The 24,713-nt window shown below is 38.4% G+C and overlaps 1 protein-coding gene across 4 annotated transcripts; it reads right to left on the bottom strand.

Annotated features, from left to right (window-relative positions):
- Positions 1-292: 292 nt before the first annotated feature.
- BUB1B (BUB1 mitotic checkpoint serine/threonine kinase B) lies at positions 293-24,667 on the bottom strand. 4 transcript variants are annotated; one of them, XM_031607235.2, is made up of 24 exons: positions 24,557-24,667; positions 24,312-24,463; positions 22,709-22,768; positions 22,296-22,440; positions 21,224-21,420; positions 20,946-21,124; positions 20,658-20,851; positions 17,444-17,538; positions 15,431-15,657; positions 15,043-15,155; positions 13,779-13,876; positions 13,447-13,499; positions 12,894-13,004; positions 12,211-12,295; positions 11,733-11,835; positions 10,007-10,293; positions 8,995-9,164; positions 7,228-7,374; positions 6,946-7,058; positions 6,511-6,672; positions 5,654-5,796; positions 4,829-5,000; positions 4,351-4,457; positions 293-846 (listed from the first exon to the last, which is right to left on the bottom strand). In XM_031607235.2, the coding sequence occupies exons 2-24, from the start codon at positions 24,452-24,454 to the stop codon at positions 660-662; spliced, it is 3,291 nt and encodes a 1,096-aa protein (XP_031463095.2). In that variant the 5' UTR covers positions 24,455-24,463; positions 24,557-24,667; the 3' UTR covers positions 293-659. The 4 variants fall into 4 exon arrangements, with proteins under 4 accessions (XP_031463095.2, XP_031463094.2, XP_089996401.1 ...); XM_031607234.2 differs by having other exon boundaries at positions 8,974-9,164; XM_090140275.1 differs by having other exon boundaries at positions 13,779-13,900.
- Positions 24,668-24,713: the final 46 nt, after the last annotated feature.

The following is a 24,713-nucleotide window of genomic DNA, read 5'->3' on the forward strand; positions in this document are numbered from 1 at the left end:
TCCATCGAGTGGTCCACCCATCAAATCCACATCCCTCCAGTTTGGAGATAAGGATGTGGTGGGGGACCACGTCAGAGGCCTTGTTCAAGTCCAGGTAAATGACATCGGTCGCCTTTCCCTTGTCCTGATGCCGTCACTCCATCATAAAAGGCCACCAGATTGGTCAAGCATGACCTTCCTCTGGTGAAGCTGTGCTTCAACCTAGTAGTTAAAGACAATTCCCAGCGAGGCAGAAGTGGATAGTAAATCAAACCTTTTGAGCATATCTGACAGGAATGCTAAAGAGACAGAGTTGCTATCAAGATACAACTTTATTAAGGAAACAACGATTAAAAACAGTACTATAGACAATCTAAATGTAGGACCAAAAACTTTTGGGAATGCAGCATGAACAAGGCACTAAAACATTTTTAAGGAGCTATACAAAAAGGGTAGGGGGACAGTTAGGACAATTTATTTTCCCTGGCAAACTGCTTGGACACAGACTAGTTCGCATAACAGTTTTAGGATATGTAGGCACTGATGTGATAACTTAGGTGAGTCCTGTGTGAAGTACTGCAGCAATGGCTACAATGACTGCTCGTGTTTACATTTGAAAAAAGTAAGATGTTAACAACAAATTCCCCTGTATAATACAAAAAGATTAGTCCTCTGTGAAATCAGAACTTCTCCAGGCACAAATCATCTCCCAGCGCTGCTAAGGATTCACAAAGATGTTCTTGGAAACAGCTGTCAAACATGTCACTTATTTCCTCTCTCAATTCTCTCAGCAGAAGCACTGTGGACTTACCATCTGCATTCAGAATTTGCTGGAAAAATTTACCCCAGAAATCACAGCCAACGGTCCTAAAATAAACCAAGCAACTCTCAGTGAAACAAGTACACACACATGACACGTTAGTCAATACTTCCATTTAAATTTAGCATTAAACACCCTGGGAAGACAAAGTCTAAAACAATATTTTCACTCACACTAAAATAATATAAAAACTAACAATATAGTTAAATTTGTTTGGGTTCCTTTCTCTTTCCCCAGTAGGCTTCTGCAGAGTAACCAGACAGACAGTTTCACAGCTCTATCAAAAACTTTTTTACAGTTAATTCTCCTAGAGTACCTGATGTGTGGCTTAGAGTCAGATTTAACTCCCTTATTTCACCCCTCTCTCTTCCAGAGTTCTCATACTGATGGCATTTCAAAGACAATTAATAAACCCTCTGTTTCACAGATATAGAGTTACAGCTGGAATAAAAAGATAAAGTGACTCATAAAATGCTAAGAGAACTGGTATGAGAGCTACTGTTTTGTCTTTCAGTTTTGTACTGAAGACCACAGACTGTGCAGCTTGTGACTTTAAGCCAGGAGTTACACTGGCTTCTGAAGAAATTATCAGCCTCTGCTTTGTGCAAATGACTCACAGAACAGCAGCCATAGACTCAGAGAGAATCTGGCTTGAACTATTACACTGATAACTCTTACATTTTTTTTTTTTTTTTTTTAAGATAATGCAGTCATGCAGAACCCAAAAGACACGAGGCCATTTCCTTCACAGCAAGTAAGACACATAGCAGAGGATGTTACGTGTTGGTAGGGATGTCTAAGGAGCTGAGTGATAAAAATAGTCTAGAACTTCAAACACAGCTTCTTTATGATAACTGTTATCAGCCTGCGCAGATGAAGTTCCCTAAAATAACGTGGTGAAAATAGAAAAACTAAAAAAAAAAAAAAAAAAAAAAAAAACCACAAAAACAAGAAAAAACACTGTTGGAACCAAAATGTCTCATACTCAACCTCTAATAACAGTAACAGGTTAAAACTCCACTCCCATAAAAGAGAGATTAAGTCAACCTTATATTAATACTCAAGAACAAAAAGCACTTGATCAGAATTTACATTCTACCTTCCCTGAAATGTTTAATACCTCAAATTAAGCAATTTGTATTCATTCTGTCAGCTTCTGAAGGGGAACAAGTCCTGCTTTGAGTGCCATTAGCCCCCCAAGGCCATTTTTGCACCCTGTTTTACAATTCTTGACTTGAAAGGATAAAACACAGCATTAATGAATATCCACCAACTAACTCCTCTCAGAGTGAAGCACTTTCACTGCACAGGCAGTTCTGGTTGATGAAGACACCCTGCAGCAGTAAACTAACTTGCCAAAGATTACTTGAGAACTTACTGAAAGCTTTACATTGAGCGGAGGAAAAGTCATCAGCTGTTAATAAGAACCAGACACACCGAAAGATCTAAGCATGAATGCAGAGTCTGCCAAACAAAAAAGATTCTGTGCATATTACTTATTCCTACATAATGAACTGCCCCATTTATGCTGTTGATACATCAGTTCAGTCCAACACATACAAGGTTTGTGTAAGTGCTTAAGTTTTTCAATATCAAGAATTGCAGGAAATGGAAGAAAGGATGAATGATTTTAGCAGCAAAGTAAAAACAAAACAAAACAAAAACAACCACCACCACCAGAATGGAAAAGTTAAATTCATTTTTTCTATTCACAACTTCAAAAAAAGAATTCATAAACTAATTTATCTAAGTAAAAGATGAACCATGACAAGCTGGGTTCAGCATTAAAAACATGCCCAAGCTTTGCCTTCTCCTTCCTTAAAATTTCTCTAACCCCTCACAGCTCTCAGTGCCCTTTCTACTCAAGCATCTCCATACCCCACCTCTATCCAAAATCTCTTTTCTTTCATTCCAATGTCTACAGCTTTGACCCAAATTCCTTTACAGCTGACCCCTCCTTTCTGAACTCCCCATAATGGTCAGGCCAACCCTTCCACACTATTTCTACACTCGCTACTCACATCATCCCAGTCCAGTTGCTGGAGTTATTGCTATTTTTCCTTAATATCCACACCCAGATGAGGTCCCTAACACCCCTTCTTAGCTCAGGCCTTCTTTGGCTTCACCTGCTCTAGCTCAATTTCATCTCTTGTAGAATGAAAAAAATCCAAGAAAGAATATAAGATATAAAAAACACCAGAATTGTATCCTACCATCCCAAAAAAACATCACATAAAAAGAAAAAAAGAAAAATAAGGATCGTGCCCTGAGAGAAATGAATGTATTTCCTATTTCTCAGGACACGTCAGATTTACTCAAAGATAGTAGAGAACAAAAGCCAGTTTCCATCAATAGTTCAGCTGCTGTGTTTTTCCCCTCAGTATTTCTGAAACTAAAGCATTATAAAATGCAGGTTTACTGCCAACCTATAAATCATTGATATTCATAACCACAGAGATGAATTACTCTTGGTGATTTTGTGCCTAGTGCATACAATATCTCTAGCTACAGGATATAGCACAGAATGTATAGCCAATATTCAGCAGAAGCTTGCTATAGCTTTATAACTACTGGTATCACTGTCTGTTAAAAAAAAAAAAACAGATACACAGAATAAAGAGGGGAGAGCTTTTATACCCCTGCACAAAGCTTAAGATTAGATTTTTTTCCCCTAATGGTTGACTACAACAAACTAAGAAGCGTAAGTAATGCAGGTTGCTAGGGAACTGGACAAATCCCAAACCTGTAGTAGGTTTTCTCGAAGAAATGGTTACAGAAGGACATTTCAACTGACTGTAGCTAACATACCACGATCCTGAATGCAGACCGTTCTCAGGAAATTTCTGTTATGAGCAGAGCTCTGGAAAATCCTAAGGAAATGCTAAGACTGAAAAATTCTATATGATATGACTAGTGAAATACATATTTTGTGTAAGAATAAATAAAGGGTGTGTGAAGACAGTTTTGTAGCCATAACATGCATCTAAAAGGGAGCAGTATTAATTAATAACTGAGGACAAAAACCATCACTTCCAAAAGAGTAGTTCCCTTAATTGGTTTTCCTTCCAGTACATGTATAAGATTAACACTGCTTCTGCAACTGTTATAGAAAGAAAAGCAGTGTCTTAGTGTTTTAGCCCTTTAATAGAACCTAGAATCAAGAATGCAGAAAATCCAAATCATCATTTCTAAAGCAAAATGCTCATGTAATTTTTTTTTTCCTCACTACCCACACGCTTCCAAAGCTTGGTCTGTCAAGTCAGAAGAGAGACTAAGACAGTCAGGTCTGAAAGGCAAGCAAAACAAACAATCAGCATTGTAACTGGCCTGTACAGCCCTTATTCAACTTAAAACTGTCACCTGCATAGCACTAAGGCTACTCCAGACTCATGCAGTGTGTGAGTTTCAAAAATTAAGCCCTCTCAGAACTTATGTTTTTAGCAACGGCACTAAAAAATCTGTGTTCTAAGCTTTTTACAACTGTAGAGAAAATGAAGAAAATTGAAAGAAGTGCATTCCTTCACAGCAGCCTCCTCTGAAAACAGACTTACTTGGATACATTTTGGCTGATTTTCCAAATGGAGTTCTCCTGATAGACCTGGACATGCTCACCAAACAGCATCAAATGCGCTATATCTGCAACGCCAACCAAGTCTGCCTGCAATAACAACAAAGTTCAATTTCATTTGATTTCTGCAATCCACTACATATTTCTGATGTTGTGCTTTTACACATTTAATTATGAATTGGTCTTTGCATCAGAATCTCCAGGGGTTAAGCAGTGCAACTTCAAAAGTAGAATTCTGGTCTAACTCTACACTCTTAAATAGATAGAGCAGTCACAGACACTCAGCAACTCCAGAACATTGCTGCTAAGTCCCTTCAGTTAATGCCAAAAACAAATCAGACGATAAATTCTCTTTATTCAGTATTTATTTGAGTTTCCCATAAGTTTTCTTTAAATACAACTTAAGCAAAGAATTTGAAAAGGAAACACAGACACTAAGATACCCTGCTAGATTTATTTACCTGATAAGGAAGGGAATTTTTTGCCAGAAGCTGCTGTCCATGAGGGGTCTGAGATATTGGAAAGCTGTTGAGTAAGTTTACTTGAGACTGCAATCTTAAATCCAGACTGTGAGAGAAATCCACTATCTTCAGAGCTCTTGTCACCTCATTATTAGCAAATGGATCACAGATCCTGAGAAAGAAAGCAAATCAAGCATGAAGAAATCCAACTTTAAAAAAAAAAAAACCAAGTGTAGTAAACGTGAGTCTTAGCTATGTCAATGCTCCCCTCTCATGGTTAGCTTAAGAACTACTTCTGAACAAACTTAATGTGAAAGGGAAAGCAGCTGGCAGCCTGAAGCTGATACCAGCAGTACGCAATAAGAAATACTAATGGGTTACAGATGTTGCAGCTTTTATATTCACCACAGTTATCTGAAACACAGTTAGTGGAACAAGAAAATAATCTTGTTTCTAACAGTTTTCCTTCTCGTTCAGGAATTCAAAATACTTTTACATGAGAAAGACTTAAGTAATTATAATACTTCATTAAACATCTCCTAGTCTACATACCAGTGAGCACAAACTGAAAGGGTGGGAGGGGAAGTACTTGTATAGATGGCAGTGTACTGCCAAGCCACTAATATAAACAGATCACCTGTTCTCTATCTTTCTAGTTTTACTGATATGCAGGATCAAGTTATTTACCACATTCAGTTAGCTATCTGGTATGTTGGTAAAGTAGAAATTTGGGAACACTGGCAAAAACATTCATATACATTCTACACCATTTCTTGGAAAGAGGCAGACAGTGAAAGAAAGGTTGATTCATACACATAACCTAACCTGTCTCCCAGAAAGAATATTTCTGGCCTCAGATCTCCATGGACAATCTCTGCTTTGTGGAGCTTCTCTACCACACCCAGAAGATTATAAACAACTAGTAGAATAACTTCCTCTTTAATGGACTTGCAGCCAAAAATAACATCCTGAAAACAGGGAATAAACATGAATTTATATGCCATTCTACCTCAGATTAAGTCAAATATTTATAGCTCATCTTTCCACCCCCCCACCCACCCCACTCATCTGTACAGAGATAATGGTCCTACCCTAAATTCAGTAAAACCAGATTTTGCCCGTGAACAGTATAGACAGAATTAAAGTAATCATGAGCTCTTAGAAGACTCTATTACTCAGAAGAGGACAGAAGCTCAGGAGGAGGAAATTGAACTGAAGGCTGAAATTACTATTTTATTTATAACCTATTTAATTTATATGCAACAATCCAAAGTGAACTTTCTAGACTTTATTTAAAATGTAAATCCTTGAACAAGGCACTAAAGTGCTATGACCTTTCAATAGCAGACTGGAAGACTGGAATTCATTAAAAGATGCCAAGTTAACAATAAATAGTGTTAAATGCAAAAGTTATGCAGTTCTTGGTTCAGATTGTTTATCACTTACATATAAAGAAAAAGTGAAGAACTGCTTTTTTCCAAAGCAGCACATGATCTACAAATGAGAAAACAGCTCTAACTAAAACTAGAATAGACAGTCTTTATTTGTATGTAGGTAAAACAAAATAGAAGATTAGATTGCAGAAATGTGTTTGTTTGGTCAGCAGTGCCTGAAACTCACTAATGGTACCTATGGAAGTGTTCATGGCCTTCTACAGCTGTACTTTGTTTATCTGTACTGACCCCAAGCGTGAAGCGATTTATATTCCCGTGCAGAATAGCACAGCCGTCTTGGTACAAGAAACAGCTACAGTTTTCACTGAAGCTTTGGTCAAAGTCAGCATTCAAACGCTCCTGTAGTTGAAGCATGATATAAAAATCCCAAGGAACAGGCTGAGAATACACCTACAAGAGGATACATAAGAACATTTATTTTAGGATTAAAGCAAAAGTTGTTCACATTCTTCTTTTCCTTTTTTAAACACTGCTTTATCAAGGAACATGTTTTCCACAGTCAGAAACCTTTAATCTGTATCAGTAATTAGAAAGAGGACACAACGTATGGCAAATCTTACGTGTGGTATTTCTGAAATCATGGTGAAGTTTATGTATATCGTGTATCTCATTATATGAATTTAATATTTTACACTTCATGCACAAAACTGTTATCTGTCTTACCTTTATTGCAAATCCCTTTGCATCCAACTGAAGAAAGTTAACTGGAATGGCAAAAAGCATTTTGTATTCTTCATTGGTCCAATATTCCCGTTTGATACAATAAGTCTCACTTCCTGTTATGAAATTATACATTTGTGAGCTGTCACAGCAAGTGTACGTCCAAAGTGTTCACACCGTTTCCCATCTTCACCACATAAAACTGTGGTTGAATGAAAAGTGCATTTCAAACCAATTACAAGATAAATGAGGTCCCTCGCACTCGCCAGTGTCTGGAACACCTACCTAGCTCAATGTCTTTCTCAAACTCAATGACAGGCAGAGAACCAGTCTCCAAATGAAAACGTGGAGAAGCAGTCAATGACTCTGGCATGGGATCTAGAAGCTTTTTACGCTGTTCAGCATTCCACAAGAACTGAGTTGTACCATCACCTAGAAAGACAATAAAAACAGATCAGCTCAATAGGAGTACTGAGACTCTGAAAAGCTTGTATTTGTTAAGGAAAAAAATCTACCTGGATATTGGCTTTCCATTTGCAAGTCTAGTAATCTGTTCCCAACAGTTTCTTATTCTACAAAATGAAATGTAACACTTATCTTTGAAACTACATTACACAATACCTCATTATGAGGTTTCAGCAACACTACCATTGTAAAACTTTCCTTTTGTGAGAAACAAAGCTATGAATTAGGTGAGGTTCATCTGTGCAGCCATGGTACAATCCAAATCCATTATTTGCTGAATTAACAGTCCTTTTCTAAAATCCGTATCTGGAGCAGACAATCAGTTCATGATTTTTAAATGAAGGGTTTGATTGTCATTAACTTCTTTGAATACAGCAGGGTTTTTATTTAGGAAAAAGTTGGACTCCAAATCTAGTGCTCTCTGCAATAAGAATTTAATGGTTTACACTTCCCAGAAAACCTTCAAGAAAACTACATGCAGTTCTGAGTTTGTTTTTCCTGCATGACAAAATAGAAGATGTCATTCAATAGATGAGTTCATCTATACAACACCAAGGCAGCCTGAGAAGCGTTGGCCTTCAACATCAGGCAGAGCAAAACAAGACTACTAAAGGCTTCTGCCAACTTCCTTTCTCAAACACTATAAACTAGTAATAGTCAAAGTGCAGTTAACAGATTTCAACCATGATCCTATGTTAAGCATTCTTATTTTTTACTCTGATTCCAGGTTCTGAGCATAATTCATCGGGAAATATGAACAGTACAACAGACTTCTTGGATCACCTGGTCTATAGCCACACAGTAACAGCGTTCCCAAAAGTAGATACACTGAACTTTCAAATACATAGTTTTAATTAAAATCTCATAAATTGAAATCAAAAGACAAAGCAGATTAAAACACTCTGAAAACAATACAAGCTTAATTATACTGGCTAGGTTTTGAAGGCTCTGACCATTCCTATTCTAAGCTTTAACAAAGATCTGTAACAAGAAACAAAGGTCCTAGTTTCACGTTTTCTTGCAGCCAAATTATATTATTATTAGCATTGTTTTTCTTCAATAGGAAAATGAGAAAAAATACTGCAAAGAATCATTTAAAGTTAATGAGAAATTTAGAGCGCAAACTAGAAGCATGCAATTGTCACTAGATTTCAGCTATTTTTTAAACGTGGCAATTACTGACATGTCAAGAGAACAGTGTGATGACAGAAAAAAAAGGACAAAAGAAAACAAAACCATCTTAGCAGTTCTCCCTGCCCTCCAGTCTAAATTTTTCATTTCGGAATTTCCCCTCATTACTCCTCCACACTTCTTGAAGTAATACTTTAACTGTCCTGTTACCTTCATATTTACATCTCCTGGATACACACAGGCACTCTAAATAACTCAAATAGTATTGAGACATAGTACAGGAAGTGATAATAGACTTATCTTGTCACAAGACAACATAATGGAAAATTTAGAAAAGTAGAGTAGAATATGGGATGTACAAAACCATTACAGTTCAGTATCAGTGGCAAGTTAACTGAATTTCAATCACAACAGATAACATAGTTTAGTACTAACCAGTAATGATTTCACTGGTACCTTCAGAATCAGCAATTAGTTCAGCAGGCAAGCTCTGAGCAAGTTCCAGTTTCTCAGGGATGTGCAAGTATTTAATTGTGGATATTTGTGTAACAGAGGAAAGAGAAGATCCTGAAGAGACAGAAGAACCTGACAAACGAGTATCCTCCAGACTTGCTTCCATGATTGGGCTGTAAACAAAGACATCAACTATTCAGACATTCAAAAAATGCAGGGTCTATATCACTGTAGCCTACCGAAACTATGCTGTGCATTCCCAGATTTCTTGTAGAAAAAAATCCTTTCCAGCCTTACTGGAAAATGGACAGCTATGTTGGAACTTCATGTCTGCTTCCATCAGCTTAAATTCAGAATCTCTGTCTACAAATGAATCTTCCATTAAATATGACTACTACAATAGAAGATGCACTAAATCTTTATTCCTCCCTTAGCTAACGAAGAATCATTCTTGCTCTTCCCTCTTAATTATAATCAGCATGGCTTCCAGGAAACTTGCCAAGTAAACAAACACCTTCAGCTTGGTATACATGTTTACATACTAACAACTAGCACACCAAATTCAGTTGTGAACTAAGAAGATACCATACAACAGGTGCTCTCTTCTTTACAGGAGTTCTAGCAATTTTTTCTTCCCATCTTTCTTTCTCTGTAGAGGAAATCTCAGATCTACTCACCCGATCCATCTCTATATACCAAAATGACTAATGAAACTAACAAGTACAAAAGGAACTGATTAGTCATCTTTTAATCTCTGGTTACAAAGACAGAATATATTTAAGAAATTCTTCACAAATTAATTGGTAGAAAAAGCATAGAGTTAAGTCCTTCAACAGCAATGCTGGAAAGCTAAACAAGTTTGCTGTTACCTCTTAAAATTGTTCAATGCAAAATGAACCATGATCTAGAGAAATAGTGTTCACTGTAAAAGAAAATAATTTCTTCAAAAACAGTAGTAAAACCACAACCAACAAGACACAGGAAAAACAGCTTACAATGCAGTGCTATTAATTACCTCAATTTATTTACACAGAGAGCTTCACTGTATGTTCCCTCACAAACTGGTGTTTTCTCATCCAGGGGTGCACTCTTGGGTTCTACACAGTCTTCCTTTAGAACATTCTGTGAATAAGCAGGAGCTGGGACTCTCTGAGCTACCACTCCATGAAAGGGAGTTGAGGCCAGATGGGCTGCCCTAACAAAGTCACACGTGTCTTCTGGGTTGGCACAAAGGCTTTTGTGCTTGTAGGAGCCTGTCACAATTGCATCTTCAGTCAAAGGTTCAATTCCATGCAGCTCATCCTGAAACAGGTAGAAAAAGATTGAAAGCCTGTAGGTTTTATGTCAAATTATACATACATTTCTAATTTAAAACTGAAAAGCTGTCTTCCACTCCTCCTCTCTTTCCATTGGGAAATTCAGAAGTTCTGCCAAGATGTGCTTCAAACGTAACTTCCTTCCAGGAAAAAAGGAACCCATGACGTATGTCATACAAGCAAATACTAAATATGTCATATTAAGTCACATCTATTCTTTTTTAAGCTTATTTACAAGTATAAGAATAGAATTTATTCACTGAGGTTTTAAACTAGTGTAAGTACCTCCCATATACCGCATTATTTCTTTACTGTGCTCAACCCCCTCCTGCTGACTCTTCTAGTCATTCCAGTCCCACAGTTATCCCTTACCTCATCAATATGAAAAGCATTTTTCTTCCCTGTCTTCCACCCCATCACCTTCCAACTTGACTCTGACACTCAGTCTTTGCATACTCCATTTACATCATTTATTCCAACTGAGTTATTGAAACTTAACTGTAATCTACTTGCATGTGTTTTTCCCCCAACTAGAAAGCCCAGCAGTATTACATTCTAAAGTGTTGCAGAGATGCCACATACTTTTTAAAGACTACTTGCTTTCTAACACCCCAGAAGTGCCTCTCAGTTCAATTACAAGCATATTATTTAAGTGCTGACTAAAATGCTGGGCATGGAAAGGCACATGTAAAACTAAACTCAGCAGACATCCAGACTGACTCTAGAACCAAATTTAACATGAAGCTTATCATGAATTACTTAACTCTGCTTCGTATTTCATATTGTAACTGTCTGTAAAATCCTTCTCAGTTCAAAATAAAATCCTCTCACTCTTTAAAGTGAGATTTCCAGAACCAGTCCAAAGATCTATTGCAGCACACAGTAGTTAAATCCTTAGCAAGACAGCAACTTCTGCCTCTGAAAGCTTTACAAATCTGCAAAACTCACATATAAAGAAGGAGAATCACAACAGCTTAAGAAACAAGTACAGAGATTTAGGAGAGTCAAATATGCAGCTCTCCAAGTGACAGAATCTGAGATGTTTGTGTGGATGAGCAGCAAGAAAATGGATTAGTCTGAGACAGTGTCTAGAAGTTGTACTCAAATATACAAGTTTCTTAAAATTTTGGAGTGAAGAGTCCTGGCCATTAATCTGTTGCTTAAAATTTAGGAATATTCCTTACCATTATCTTCATAACAGTCACCTTAAGGCCTAATATAAACTGAATTTTCCAGTGTAATTTTAAAATGATTCTACACTTCTATGACCATCACCCTATTCACGTATCACCATGCTAGACAGCGATTTAGGATCCTTGCTTATCTCATGTTAGTTCAGCCAGTTTCACTCAGTTCAGCAGTAGAATGTCCTATTCCCATTTCCCCTTGACAGGAGATCTACCACAGTGTAAGCTGTTTCCTTACACAGGCTTCTGGTGGTATGTTTTCTTTCGCAGTGATAGAATCCGAAGGTTTGCGAACAGCAAGAGGGCGCCGAGCAGTTTTCTGGACACGATCTGTAGAACAACTAAGAGTTATACAGCATTAAATATTTGTTCAAGCTTGGAAGCTACTACTACAGACTCTTCTCAAGAGTTTTATCTATTGAATATTTCAACCTACAACTTTCTACTCCATAACTACCAATAAATCATGATATATGCTCTCCAGAATAAAGAAAGCTTACAAAACATTCTGATTAGTTCCAAACCTAAGAGGAACAGCAGGACAATATCCTTTCACTACAGGCGTCACAAGTAGCACAAAGAGAAAGAAAATACAAATAAAAAAGCTCTCAACCATATAAGTAAGAGCCTGTAAGTCAGGTGTTAGAGAAAGTAGTTTGATACTTCTGTTTTTCCTCCCTCCTTCCCTCTAAAATCTAAGTCATGAATAATTCTACCTTATATTTTGGTTCACTGAAGTAGATGATTCATCAAATATGGAGAAAAATGTAGCAGGATCTGGTGGGGGAAGGAACACTGCATCTATAAGGAAAAAAAACAAGAGCTTTTATTATATCAACACCTTTTTCCACAACTGTGTATCAAATGCCCAGTAACCAGTACTAACAGAACTAACAATATTAACAGGAGGGGCGCCAATTTTTTTAAGGGTAGATAATAGCAGGACAAGGGGAAATGGTTTTAAGCTGAAAGAGGAAGATTGAGGTTGGATGTCAGGGGGAAGTTCTTTACAGAGAGAGTGGTGAGGTGCTGGAACAGCTGCCCAGAGAGGTTGCGGATGCCCCATCCCTGGAGGTGTTCAAGGCCAGATTGGATGGGGCCCTGGGCAGCCTGGTCTCATTAAATGGGGAGGTTGGTGGCCCTGCCTGTGGCAGGGGGTTGGAGCTTCATGATCCCTGAGGTCCCTTTCAACCCAAGCCATTTTATAATTCTATGAAATGCAACTTAAAAGGTTTAAGACAATCTTAAAAATACTGGTCCCAGCAAGAGTTTACAAAGCTGATATTTAAAGAAACTTTTTAATAAAAGGTTTGGTTTTGTCATGTTAAAGAACTCCCCTTTTACCACTGTTCAAGCCAGTTTGTTTTTTTTTCCCTAAATTATACCTTAGAATTTTTACCTTTTTCCCCAAGGATGGCTTTATGTCTTTGATCTTCCTGTTCATCCTCAGAGTCAGCAAATACACTTCCTCCTTCCATATCTGGGCATGAATCACAAGACTTGATAACTTCTGTCAACAGCAACAGAAGTCAATTCCAGTCAAAAATAAATTTTTCAGCACTCATCCTTCCCAACAAAATCAAACGCAATTTCTAATTGTTTCCCTCTATGAAATCCGCAGAGGAAATAACTAAGGATGGTATCAATCTTAACATGAGTTTTAAACTCCTGCAGACGCACACATAAGTAAGAAGAAAATTCTTCAGCTATTAAAAGAGAAAAATGCTCTCATGCTTTAAAGAACTCTGAAATAATGAAAGTTCTCAAGATCTTATGTGCTGGGTCTTATCATTTAGATATGCTTAAAGGCACTAGCCTCTAGCACATTCTTATTTTCATTCTAACTCACATAGGCTATTGCTTTTTGCTTGCTACAGTTTTGCTATTCACATCAAAGAACCCTTTCTCTTCAACACAGCCTTCTCATTCTTATTAGACATTTAAATCCTTACCCTCAGAACAAGACGATTTACGCAGCTGAATATCTTCTGAGAGGCAGCATTCACTGTGAACAAGATACAAATTTATTTTTGTGTTTTACACACTCACAAAACACAAGGAAAGTTCACAGAAAGAAATCAAAGATGACCTATGCTACTTGTAAAAAATGAAGTTTATTCTCAGACAAACAAATGTATCTTCACATAACTTCAGTTCAAATTCTGGTTACAGGCAGATGCCTAAGGATACCTCCATTCTTTCTGGGGAAACGGTGTTCTACATTACTTACAATGAGTTGTACTCACAAATTCTCATTGCTGGCAAAGAAAACCCTCTACATTACCTTTGCAAGTGAGGCTGTTTCATCCCAAGTTCTGTCACACTGGATAAAGTACGTTCTCGTAGTCCCAAAGGTGGTGAAGGCTTTGTTATCTCTGTTGGCTGTAGAAAACTATATTTTTGATTCTACAATGATGTAATGATAAACCACGCAACAATATTCCAAGAATGCTATAATAATCCCAGATGGGTTATTAGAGCTCTGACAGATTAATAATTATTTTTGGATGCTTTTATTTGTACTTAATTTGCTGGCATAAAAAAGCATCCACTGCTTAGTGCAGTAAAAATGAATATTTTACTCCTTGCAACCCCATGATTTTTTTTAAATAGGAGATTTTAGTTACACTGCAACTGTTAACAAGCACTTACACAGCTTACATCAAATACAGAATATTCTGCATTTCATCATTTAAAAACATTTATTCCAAAAGTATTAGAAGTGAGAACTGTGGTGGGGAGAGAGAGGGAGACTGTGAGGAGATATTTTATTAGCCCAATGGACATAAGTAAGTAAAAGAAAACTTTTAAAGTAATAAACTTTTACTTGCTATTTGCAACTAGAAAAAAAATGGTATTTAAGAACTGCTGCCAACAAAGTAACAGCTTGGTGTGGGTAGTGGATTTTTTTGTTTGATTTCACTGAGTTGATAACATACTAGTTTTAGCTCTTGCTAAACAATGCTTACACAGCATCAAGGTCTGTTTCTCATGCTGCCCTGCCAGGGGCAAAGCAAGCTAGGAAAGGACACAGCTGGAACAGCTGATCCAAACTTAAAGCAACATTCTTTTCTATTTGATGTTGTACTCAGCAAGAAAAGCTGGGAAAAAGTATAAAGCGTGAATGGGGGAGGGAGAGATGGTTAGAATTGCAGCATCTGACTTCCCAAGTAACTGTTAGACATGAGGAAACTTTGCTTTCCTGGAAACAGCTAGACATCTTCCTGTCAAAGGGAAGCAGTGACTGCATTCCTTATTTTGCTTTATTTATCTAGTTGTCCTCATCTCAACCCACTCTGCTTAAAAAGCACTGTCTAGGTAGACTACAAAGACCTGAAGTCTTTAATTTACAGCCTTATTCTGAAAGGGCATTTAAACATTTATCTGAATGTACATTTGCTGGGTGACGCTGAGTGTATGCATACAACAGATTGAAATATCCTTTCACAAACAGGAAAACATATCAACCAAGAAAAAAAATATTGCTCCTCTGGTATTTTGAAATAGTTGCTATCTGTAGAAATGCAGCTAAATGAGAAGGACAATACCTGCTCATGTAATTGTTGCTGTTTGTGGTTTTCTTTCTCCTTTAATTTCCTCTCCAGTTCCTCAATTTTCTTTTGTATTTCTTCCTTTTTCTGTGCTATGGTCTGTATCTCCTCTAAGGAAGAAAAGCTTGTAAGGCACAACATATGTTTCACATTCAGGCTAAAGCCTGAATTCTTTAAAAAGAAGCTAAATCTCTTGTCTGCTTTTCCCAGTTCCTGGGTTATACGTTAGTTACATTACCTTCAGTATACTTCAGATTAGCTAAATGATTATTCCAGAAGAAAAAAGCAGCTGCAAATAATAGATACTGTTGTACAGTGACAAGAACTAAGTACAATTTTATGATTTCATCTCAGAAAGATGAAGTCATTCCACTTTGAAGCATACCTTCAGCTTTCTGTTTTGCTTTCTTTCTGTAGACTTCAGCTCGAATCTCTTCAAAAGAGAATTCTTCCACTCCAGCATAAACTTTGTCTTTACAATACATCACTACCTCTTTCTTCTCCTGAGCATCCTGATGGTGATTCTGCACCCGTTGTAGAGGATCCTCTTCCTTCTCAGGCTTGCGAGCACTTAAAACATGGTTTATGCTGGGTTCAATCTTGCAGGGAGTCCTGAAGAGAAACAAAACAAAACGAGAAGTTATTGCTTGGTTTATACATGCTTCACTGAAACACAGCAGAGACAAGTACAGGTGAGAAAATAGCTGGTTTCAGAATCTAGCTGCACACGTCTAAAGATATTCTTTTGAGAGACAAATGAGAAAAGCGAAATGATAGCACAAAAATGAATATATAAGTCAGCATGGTGTAATCAAGGAAAAAAAAGTGTTGTTAAGGTCCACTCAAGAGCAAATGAAATTCTCATATTACTCTGAATCACTGTGCATTCTGGATTGCTAATTTTACTTTAGCTCCATCAATTCATGTGACCACATATACAACACATCCCTAATCGTCTTACTAAACAGTTTACCAGATTAAAAAATATATATGTATATATTAAATATATAAATATATATTAAATATATAAATAAATATATTAAAAGATATATATGAAAATATATATAAAAACATGCTCAAAGAAACAGCAGGACTTGAAAGGTCTTGAGTTTGATTGAGCTTAGCATTTCATAATTAAGAAAAAATAAGCAGCAAATTCCCAATGAGAATGTTCTGCATACCAAATGACAGAAAAAAAATTTCCTTGTTACAAAAATTAGAGAGTCTGTGCAGTGAAAGGGGCCAACAACATTCACTTCCTTACACTGCCAGTTCTTCCTGGAAGTGCTACTTGCTAATTTTCAGGTGAGGAATCAATTTGTACAAACTTGCAGTTAATAATTCAGATGTCTCCAGCAATTATCTGTTCTTCAGTAAATGGTGATAAGAGCAACTGATCTAAAAAACATGTCTGGAAATACTTCCTTTAAAAAAAAAAAAAGTATTTTATATCTATATTTTGTATGTATACACACATGCTACCTTCTGTAAATAAGTATTTATCTAAGAGAGACCAGTATGTCAAGAAATCTAATTCTTTCTCCTGGAAGCCAGTGACGCCACCAAGATAGTCTTATTGGTTGGAAAATATTCTGTTTAAGCTTTCTTAAGTTATGGTATGCCCTTGGTCAGAGCTACTCTGCAGCCCACATGCAAAATCCACAGGAAAGATCTATGCTGTTAGACACCTTTCGACATCCTTAGATTTTATGTACTTCAAAACCAAGGAGGCAGTACATAACATCAAACATTCTTTTGTACTCGTCTCTCTTTAGAGAACAAACTATGCTTTTATGGCCATCATTAGGCAGCAGAAGAAAGGTAAGCAGCTTTGCAAAATAAAGCATTTTCCTCTGCTGTAACAAAACAGAGTAAGCCTATCTCCTGAGATTGACCAGCATTTCAGTGAACACTGTGTGAGCAAGAAGGTAATTTCAGGCAAAACAGCATACTCCTCCACAACCTAAGCAACAGTGTTGTCATGGAAACTTTGATAGCTAGTTTCAGAATAAAACTCCAGATAGATGGAGCACAGAGTCCCCTAAACAGAGGAAAATGGCAATAATAAGCCTGTGTCAATTTGGAGCTGCTTTCACTGAGAAGAGCATCCTGAGACAGGTAACTGCAGTATTCTGTCAGTATTCTGAATTAAATTAACAAACTCTTTAGCATGTATAAATGTAATATTAGCTCCTACATAATGAACAGTCAAGTATTTCTCATGACCAGATGCACCTTTCACTGAAGCCTTTGCTGTCAAGCTGAAATATTAAGAACTTCTACGTTGAAACTTTAATTCCCTTAGAGCTAGAAGTTTGATTATTTGGCAAAGAATCAGAATAGCACAAAGCAGCTTGGATAGTTTCAGCACATTCCTCATTTCAAACTGAACACTCACATGACTTGCTGCTGAGCTGACTCTTCCACATATGGGGTGAAATTGGGCATTGGACAGGGCACTTCTACACCAGAATTTGCACTGCTGCGAGGACGCTGAGAAAGGAGGAGTTAGCAACATAAAGATTCAATTTTAGACTCTACTTTCTCTTAATAACGGAATCCCCCCCCTTTTTCCCAGTATTTGACTCATTTGTCAGCTTTGTTACAAGATGTTTTACCTTCCCCAAGATGCACATTTACAACATAACCACTCTTCTGATACATAAACAGTTACAGATCAGCCAGTTGGGTACTAGCATTAAAAAAAAAAAAAAAAGACGCACCACTACTGCACATCCTTATAAGGACCTAGGCTCTGTTATTCCGAGAGTGCCAGTCAAATAAAGTATTCATTTGCTCCTTGTTTGTTTTCCAGAAGTGCCATCGACCTCATTTTTCAACCAAAATTGTCTCAATCATAACATCCTCTCCGTTCTGCTGCCCACTAAGAACCTTCAGATTTCTCCGTTTTCTTCTGAGGCCATTCCTACACCACAGAAATCCCTTAACTACTTTTAGAGCCAGTTATTTGAAGAGAATACAGATGGCATTGAGTCCTGTAACATTCTACTCACACACATCTGTCTATCTGAAATATTCCTAGGTCTTCAGACAGAAAGTGATATATTGTAGGGATATTTCAAATTGGCTTCTCTTTCCCCCACAGCAGTTTACTTATCCGTTCTGACTCTGCTAGAAACCTCTTTCCCCTGTGCAGCTTTTAATGCCTCAAAGCAGTCACCAAAGATTATTCTTTCATTGTAATATAAGACAAAATGAACAACATTTCACTGAAGAGGATTTAAACAATCACTAAATCATAGGGGTAGAAGGGACACCTGTAGATACTCCATTCCAACTCCCTTTCTAAAGGAAGTTTCCTCCAGTACATCACACAGGAAAGCATCCAGGTGGGTTTTGAGAATCTCCAGAGGTGGTCTATCACACCCAAAGTAAGGTTTTCCTCACGTTTGTATAGAACTTCCTATGTTCCAGTTTGTGCTCACTGCCCCTTGATCTGCCACTGGGCAATGCTGAGAAGAGCTTGGGCTCATCCACTTGATTCCTGTCCTTTAGATGTTTATAACCATTGATTAGATCCCTTTGAGACTTCTCCAGGCTAAGCAGTCTGACCACTAGTTACAAGCCTCCAACTTGATTCTGCACTGTCTATCACAACCTCTGAGCTATACAAGTTTGCCAGTTCTCAATCTACCTCTCCACCCACTCATCTGTCCCATGCTTCTTAAGCTTACCTATGAGGATATTATGTCAAAAGCCTTGCCAAAGTCAATGTACTTATTAATATCTGCTGCTCTCCCCTCATCAATCCAGCTGGTCGCGACATCATAGAAGGCTACCAGACTGGTCAAGCATAATTTCCCCTTGATGGATTCCACATCAAGTGTTCCTGATAACCTTCTTTTCTTCCAATTGCTTGGAGATGACGACCAGAACAAGCTGCTCCATTACCTTCCCAGGGATAGAGGTGAGGCTGACTGGTCAGTAGCTGCCAGAATCCTCCTCCTTGCAATTTTTGAAGGATGAAGTGACATTGGCTTCCCCCCAGTCAACCTTCAGGCACCTCTCCCATTCTCCATGACCCTTTCAAAGATGACAGAGAGATGCTTGGCAATCATTTCTGTATTCAGGGTCCAAGGATTTGTGTGTATTGAGTTTGCCAAGACAATCTCTGACCTTCTTGACCAAGGGGAAGCCTTCCTTTCCCTAGATTCTTATCTCAAAGGCCTGGGATTCCCAAGGTTAGTTATTAGCAGTAAGGACTGCAGCAGAAGTGTTCAGTAACTCCACCTTTTCAGTGTACTCCATTACAAGGGCACCCACCTCATTCAGCAGCAGACCCACATTTCCCCTAGTCTTCCTTTTGCTACTGATATACTTAAAGAATCCTTTCTTCTTGTCCTTGACCTTCCTCACCAGATTTAATTTCAGATGAGCCTTAGCCTTCCTTCCTGCCTCCCTGCATGTCCGCACAACATTGTCTACTCAGCTAGTTCCAGCTGAGTTAAACTATGAAAGTTTATGATAGTTTAACTCCAGTTAAACTATGCAAGTGAGAACAGAGAAAACTCTGAAGACTCTAGAAGCATTTGGGGGATCAGAATAAACATAAGGCAGCCTGAAACAAGGCAAATGATAAAAGAAATTTTACATTAATAACTCTTCTTCCTCATTCTTCTCAGCTAAATTAAACCCATGAATTACTATAAACTTCTCAATTCACTTAATAAAATTGCTTTTTTTATCTGACAGCAACTCTTCCTGGAGTTTCCATGGATTTCATCCCTCTTGCTTCGTTCTCTAATTTTTGTTCCTAAGCTTCATTCTTAAGCACTTCAGTACTGATAAGCCTTACACACCTTTTATCACCTGATAACTTCCCATTCTTCCTGTCTAATCTACAGAGAGCAGGAGCACGCTGGAAGTTATCTAAGGACCTATGAAACAGAATTTGATTTCATAGGATTAATTTCTTTCAGATAGCACATTGGACCACTTCTCAAGAAGAATAAACACCTGTCACAGCACCTTTTTATGTCTTTTTATGCATCAGTTTAAACCATTGGAACAAGCCTTCTGTCATCCCTCTTTTCATCTCCTGACAAATCTCTGTACTGTCAGGATAAATATTCAATTGCTACAATTCAATTCCTTTGATGTTCAATCTTCTGTTTTCATCACTTGCACTCTAAAACAGACTTGCAGAGTGCTGTACATGTATTATTTTCAGAAGTTAGGCAATAAGTTCTTTCTTTGGTTTGTATTTGGGTTGTATTGTACGATGTCAATTTAATTCTTGCTCCTTTTTGTACAGAAGGAACTTATGGTCAGCTTTTCCCTTTTTCTTATAGTGCTTTCCAGCCCTTCAAAAAATTTGGCAGGCCTACTCTGCCAATTTTTCTGGTAAGCAAGTATAATAATTTGACTTAGGAAAACTTGAGTTTTCAAAACTTCTTCTAGCAAGATCAGCTTCTTAAGCTTGACTACAGGGGCCAGAGGGTCTTCAGGAAGCTGTAGAACTTTCTAATTTCTACCTGTGGAAATAAATCCCAGTGAAGCGTGAAAGAACAATCTTTGTCTCAGGGATTGGATAAAGACATCGGCTTACATACATCTTCCTGTTTTTGTCAGTCTATTTTGAGTCTCCTTACCCTCCCAGAGTTCCAAGGTCCTGCGCTAAGTTCATTCTCCTTGGCCCTTGGAGCTGGAGGTTCTGTCCAATGCTGTGGAGTAAGTATGGGAATCTCAGGTCCAGAAGCCGAAGCAGAATTTTCATCAAACACAGCAAAACCCAGGTTATTTGAAAGCTGCTGAGGAGTCTGAAAACTTCTGTTTTGGTTTGTGGCTGTAAGTGGAAAGATTTATGCAAATTACCCTTTAACCTACAACAAAAGGAGATAAGTTTTCCAATAATACATTGCTTCAGCAACTGAATGTACCTTTAAGCGCATCTCCTACACGACTAATCGGAGCTCTCACTTTTTTCTTCCCCCTGCCTTTTAGATCTGCCAATGTGCTCCTCTGAGGTTCTTCAGTTCCCAGAAGACCCATATCTTTTTCATCAGCAGCTTCCTCAAGCCCCAGTAGTGTTTGCCGAGAAACACGGGTCTGAAACTGCCTGAGAATATCAAAGAAATCAGTAAAAATTTCACTGTACCAAGTATCCACTAAGACATGCAAAACTACTTCAAGCTCTTCTCTTCAGCTGGAAGCTTACCTGTGATGAGACTGGAGTTTATCCAAAGGCTCTGCCCTGCGATTAAGGCCTTCCTGGAAGATTATATCTGCTTTCTTAAAACTTCCTCTAGCCTCAAGTTCTTCTGCCCATGTAATATAAAGTTGTGCCAATGTTGTACCAATTTCCTGACTATGCAGATAACTGTACAGATCCAAGGGCTCATTACAGCAATTTCCCTGAAACAACCCAAGTATTTCAAAGTATGTCAATATCTGCTTTTTGATACCTCTGCAACATTGCTTTTATTTCAATACAAGACTTGCAGCAGCAGTCAAAACATAACATTGTCAAAAATGTCAAACATAAGTCAAAACATACTATTGTATCATGTCACAGTGCACAGAAAGAAAGCAAGTCACCGGGAGAAAACAAATGAGGAACAACTTTGACAACACCTGTGAATGTCAGTATTACTTATCCCTTAATTTTAGCATACATATTCCAAGTATTTAATTTAAGTGGATTTTTCCTATATAGAAAGTCAGTGATAGAAATATGTCATCTTGGCATTCCTGAGAATAGTTACTTTACCAGAAGTAAATACATGTATATATTAGCAGTCTAGGGACTAGCTGAAGAAGCTAGGCTGGGAGACAAGTCCCTTTAAGAAGGCAAGAACAGCAACAAGAAATATATCAATGAAGAAAGAGTGCAATACCAGAGCACACAGGTTTTTCTTTAGACTTAGATGTGGATACAATACAGTTACAAGTTAAAATGACTGGGAAGACAGATACAACACCTAAAAGATATCTTTAAATGCCAGAATATATACAGAATCAAGGTTCACTTATTCAAACCAGCTTGTTTGCAAAACAAAACAAAGAATTTTACAGAGTATGTCACTATACAAACAGAATGGCCTTGAGAAACATCTGAAGATACTACTGAAAGTTTGAAATAGAATTCCAAAATAAGCATTAAGTTCGCAGAGACCACTTCTAATACTGCACTAATTGTACTTTTACTGGTAGGTTAAAGAAAATAACATAGTTATGCAAGTGACAAATACCAAGAAAAATCAACACTCGAGATTTTCGAAAACACTCACGAATTTGAGCCAGAGACTTAGATAGCGGGGATCTTGGTAGTATCTCTGCTGCTTGTTGAGAGCTTTCACTGCCCTTTCCAATACTGCAGAGAGATTGCTCTCCTTTCCACCCTGGGGGAAGGTTTGCTCGGTCCACTTGATATACCTAGGGATGGAATATATTCATAGGAATTCTGTTTGGAGTAAGATGCATGGCTTCTGTTACAGTACACAACGAGAGCTAAAGTAAAGCTTAGGAATAGTACTGAAACAGATACTGCAGGTTATAACATATTTTAAAAGAATTTTCTCTTTTAGTGAGTTTATTATTAAATTACAATAATATTTTTCTAAGCTTTTACAAGGGTGTCTAACATTTCAGTGGCATAGCTCTAATCATTCCATTATTTCTTCAAAAACAGAAGGAAGCTTACCTGTCCCAGACATCCAGTGGATCATCTCCAGAGTAAAACCTGATTTCTGATTCAAATTCTCTAGGAAAAAAAATATACATATTAACTATACAACAGGTGTGTGTAACTATAAACGCTTTCTATTCTGTAAACTAAGATCACTCCTCTCATTCACATCATTTTATCAGTCCATAATAAAAAAAAAAGCTAAAGTAGTGTACATTTCAACTTGTTATTTAGACACACAAATTCACCCAGATTGTTTAGAGCAGTCAAACTCTAGCACAGTACACACACATCTGTGCAGTCTCCTCACAAAGTCAACTTGGATTCCTCAGGAAACATGTATTAGAAGATGAGACTACAGAAATATAACTGAATAGGTTCAGGTTACAAGATACCCCCTTTAAGTTATATAATCATATATAACTGCAGAAAACCAAATGCATAATAAGAACCGTAACCAAATCCAAAGTGACTTTGCCCACTTAAGAGTCTCTGCAAACTAGGGAGGGCACAGATCTCTATATGCTGTCACAATAGTAGGAAACATTTATCTCCTGAGAAATCATAGAATGGATTCAGTTGGAAGGGACCTTAAAGATCATGAAGTTTTAGCCCCCCTGTTGCCAGCAGGTTTGCCAACCACTAAATCAGATCAGGTGCCCAGGGCCCCATCCAACCTAGCCTTGAACATCTCCAGGGACAGGGCATTCACAGCCTCTCTGGGCAGCCTGTGCCAGCACCTCACCACACTCTCAGTGTGAAATTTCCCCAACATTTACCTAAATTTTCTCTCAGTTTTAAACCACTCCCCATTGTCCTATCGTCATCTACCCATGTGAAAAACTGCCCTCCCTTCCATTTGTAAGCTCCCTACAACTACTGGAAGGCCACAACAAAGACTCCTCACAGCCTTCTCCAGGCTGAACAAGCCAAACTCCCTCAGCTTGTGGTTTTAAACTGAGAGAGGGAAGGTTCAGATTAGATATTAGGGGGAAGTTTTTCACACAGAGGGTGGTGACACACTGGAACAGGTTGCCAAAGAAGGTTGTGGATGCCCCATCCCTGGAGGCATTCAAGGCCAGGCTGGATGTGGCTCTGGGCAGCCTGGTCTGCTGGTTGGCAACCCTGCACATAGCAGGGCGGTTGGAACTACGTGATCATTGTGGCCCTCTTCAACCCAGGCCATTCTTTGATTCTCTGATTCATAGGAGAGGTGTTCCAGCACTCTGAGCATCTTTGTGGCCTCTGCTGGACTCATTCTGTAATGTGCAAACCTTCCTTGTGCTGGGGGCCAATGCTTCAATTGATTATTGCACAAAGGAAGAAACAAACAAAGAAACACTCCTTCTTAAGAGCATCAAGTATTTTTCTTATTGATCACATTTAAAAGCACAACAGAACCTCTCTAAAGTCTGATGCTTAAACCATCCATTGCTAAAAACTAACCTAAAAACAGTTATCTATGCTGTGCAGCACCCAGAGCAACACCCTCAGTGGAATGAGGGCTATAAATTCAGTTCATTTCTCAAGCACCAGGGAGGTTAGCACAGGTAGACAAGGTACAGAAACGCTGCTGAGAACGCAGGGAAATAAGGGGGAAAGCCAAAGTAGGGCTCACTGTTTTCTGATCTGAGCAGCAGTGTGTCTGGAGGCGTCCTGCTGAGCCAGGGCCTCCTGCAGCGTGGTCATGACCCGGCCCTGCCGCAGCGGCTGCACGTTCTCCTTGCTCAGCTCCCACTCGTCATCGCCGTCCTGTGACATCTTCAAGCTCTGCGTGATTACAAAAAGCGACAAAACGTTAATCTGACAGGTCACCTAACCTGAAATCGCACAAACCCGACTTTCGTTACCCAATTCCCGCACCTGAGCGCCGCGGTCCCGGCTCTGAGGCGACAGCGCGAACCCCGCGTCACAACGGCAGCGCCGCTGCAGCTCCAGAGAAATTCAAATCTCCAACGGCCGCCAGCCTCTCTCTCATTGGCCTCCCGGCTCACCGCGCGCCGTCTGATTGGTCGACGCC

Source organism: Phasianus colchicus, chromosome 5 (genome assembly GCF_987193195.1).
Source record: "Phasianus colchicus chromosome 5, bPhaCol1.hap1.1, whole genome shotgun sequence".
Classification (NCBI taxonomy): Eukaryota; Metazoa; Chordata; class Aves; order Galliformes; family Phasianidae; genus Phasianus; species Phasianus colchicus.

Bases quoted from the DNA above. Each gene is read 5' to 3' on its own strand.
- BUB1B (XM_090140274.1), bottom strand. From the start codon at position 24,454: ATGTCACAGGACGGCGATGACGAGTGGGAGCTGAGCAAGGAGAACGTG. The intron at 13,901-15,042 runs GTATTGTCCTTC...ACATCATTGTAG, and splicing joins AGCAACAATTACATGAGCAG to AATCAAAAATATAGTTTTCT. The intron at 7,375-8,973 runs GTTAGTACTAAA...TTGTCTTTCTAG, and splicing joins TACCAGTGAAATCATTACTG to GTGATGGTACAACTCAGTTC.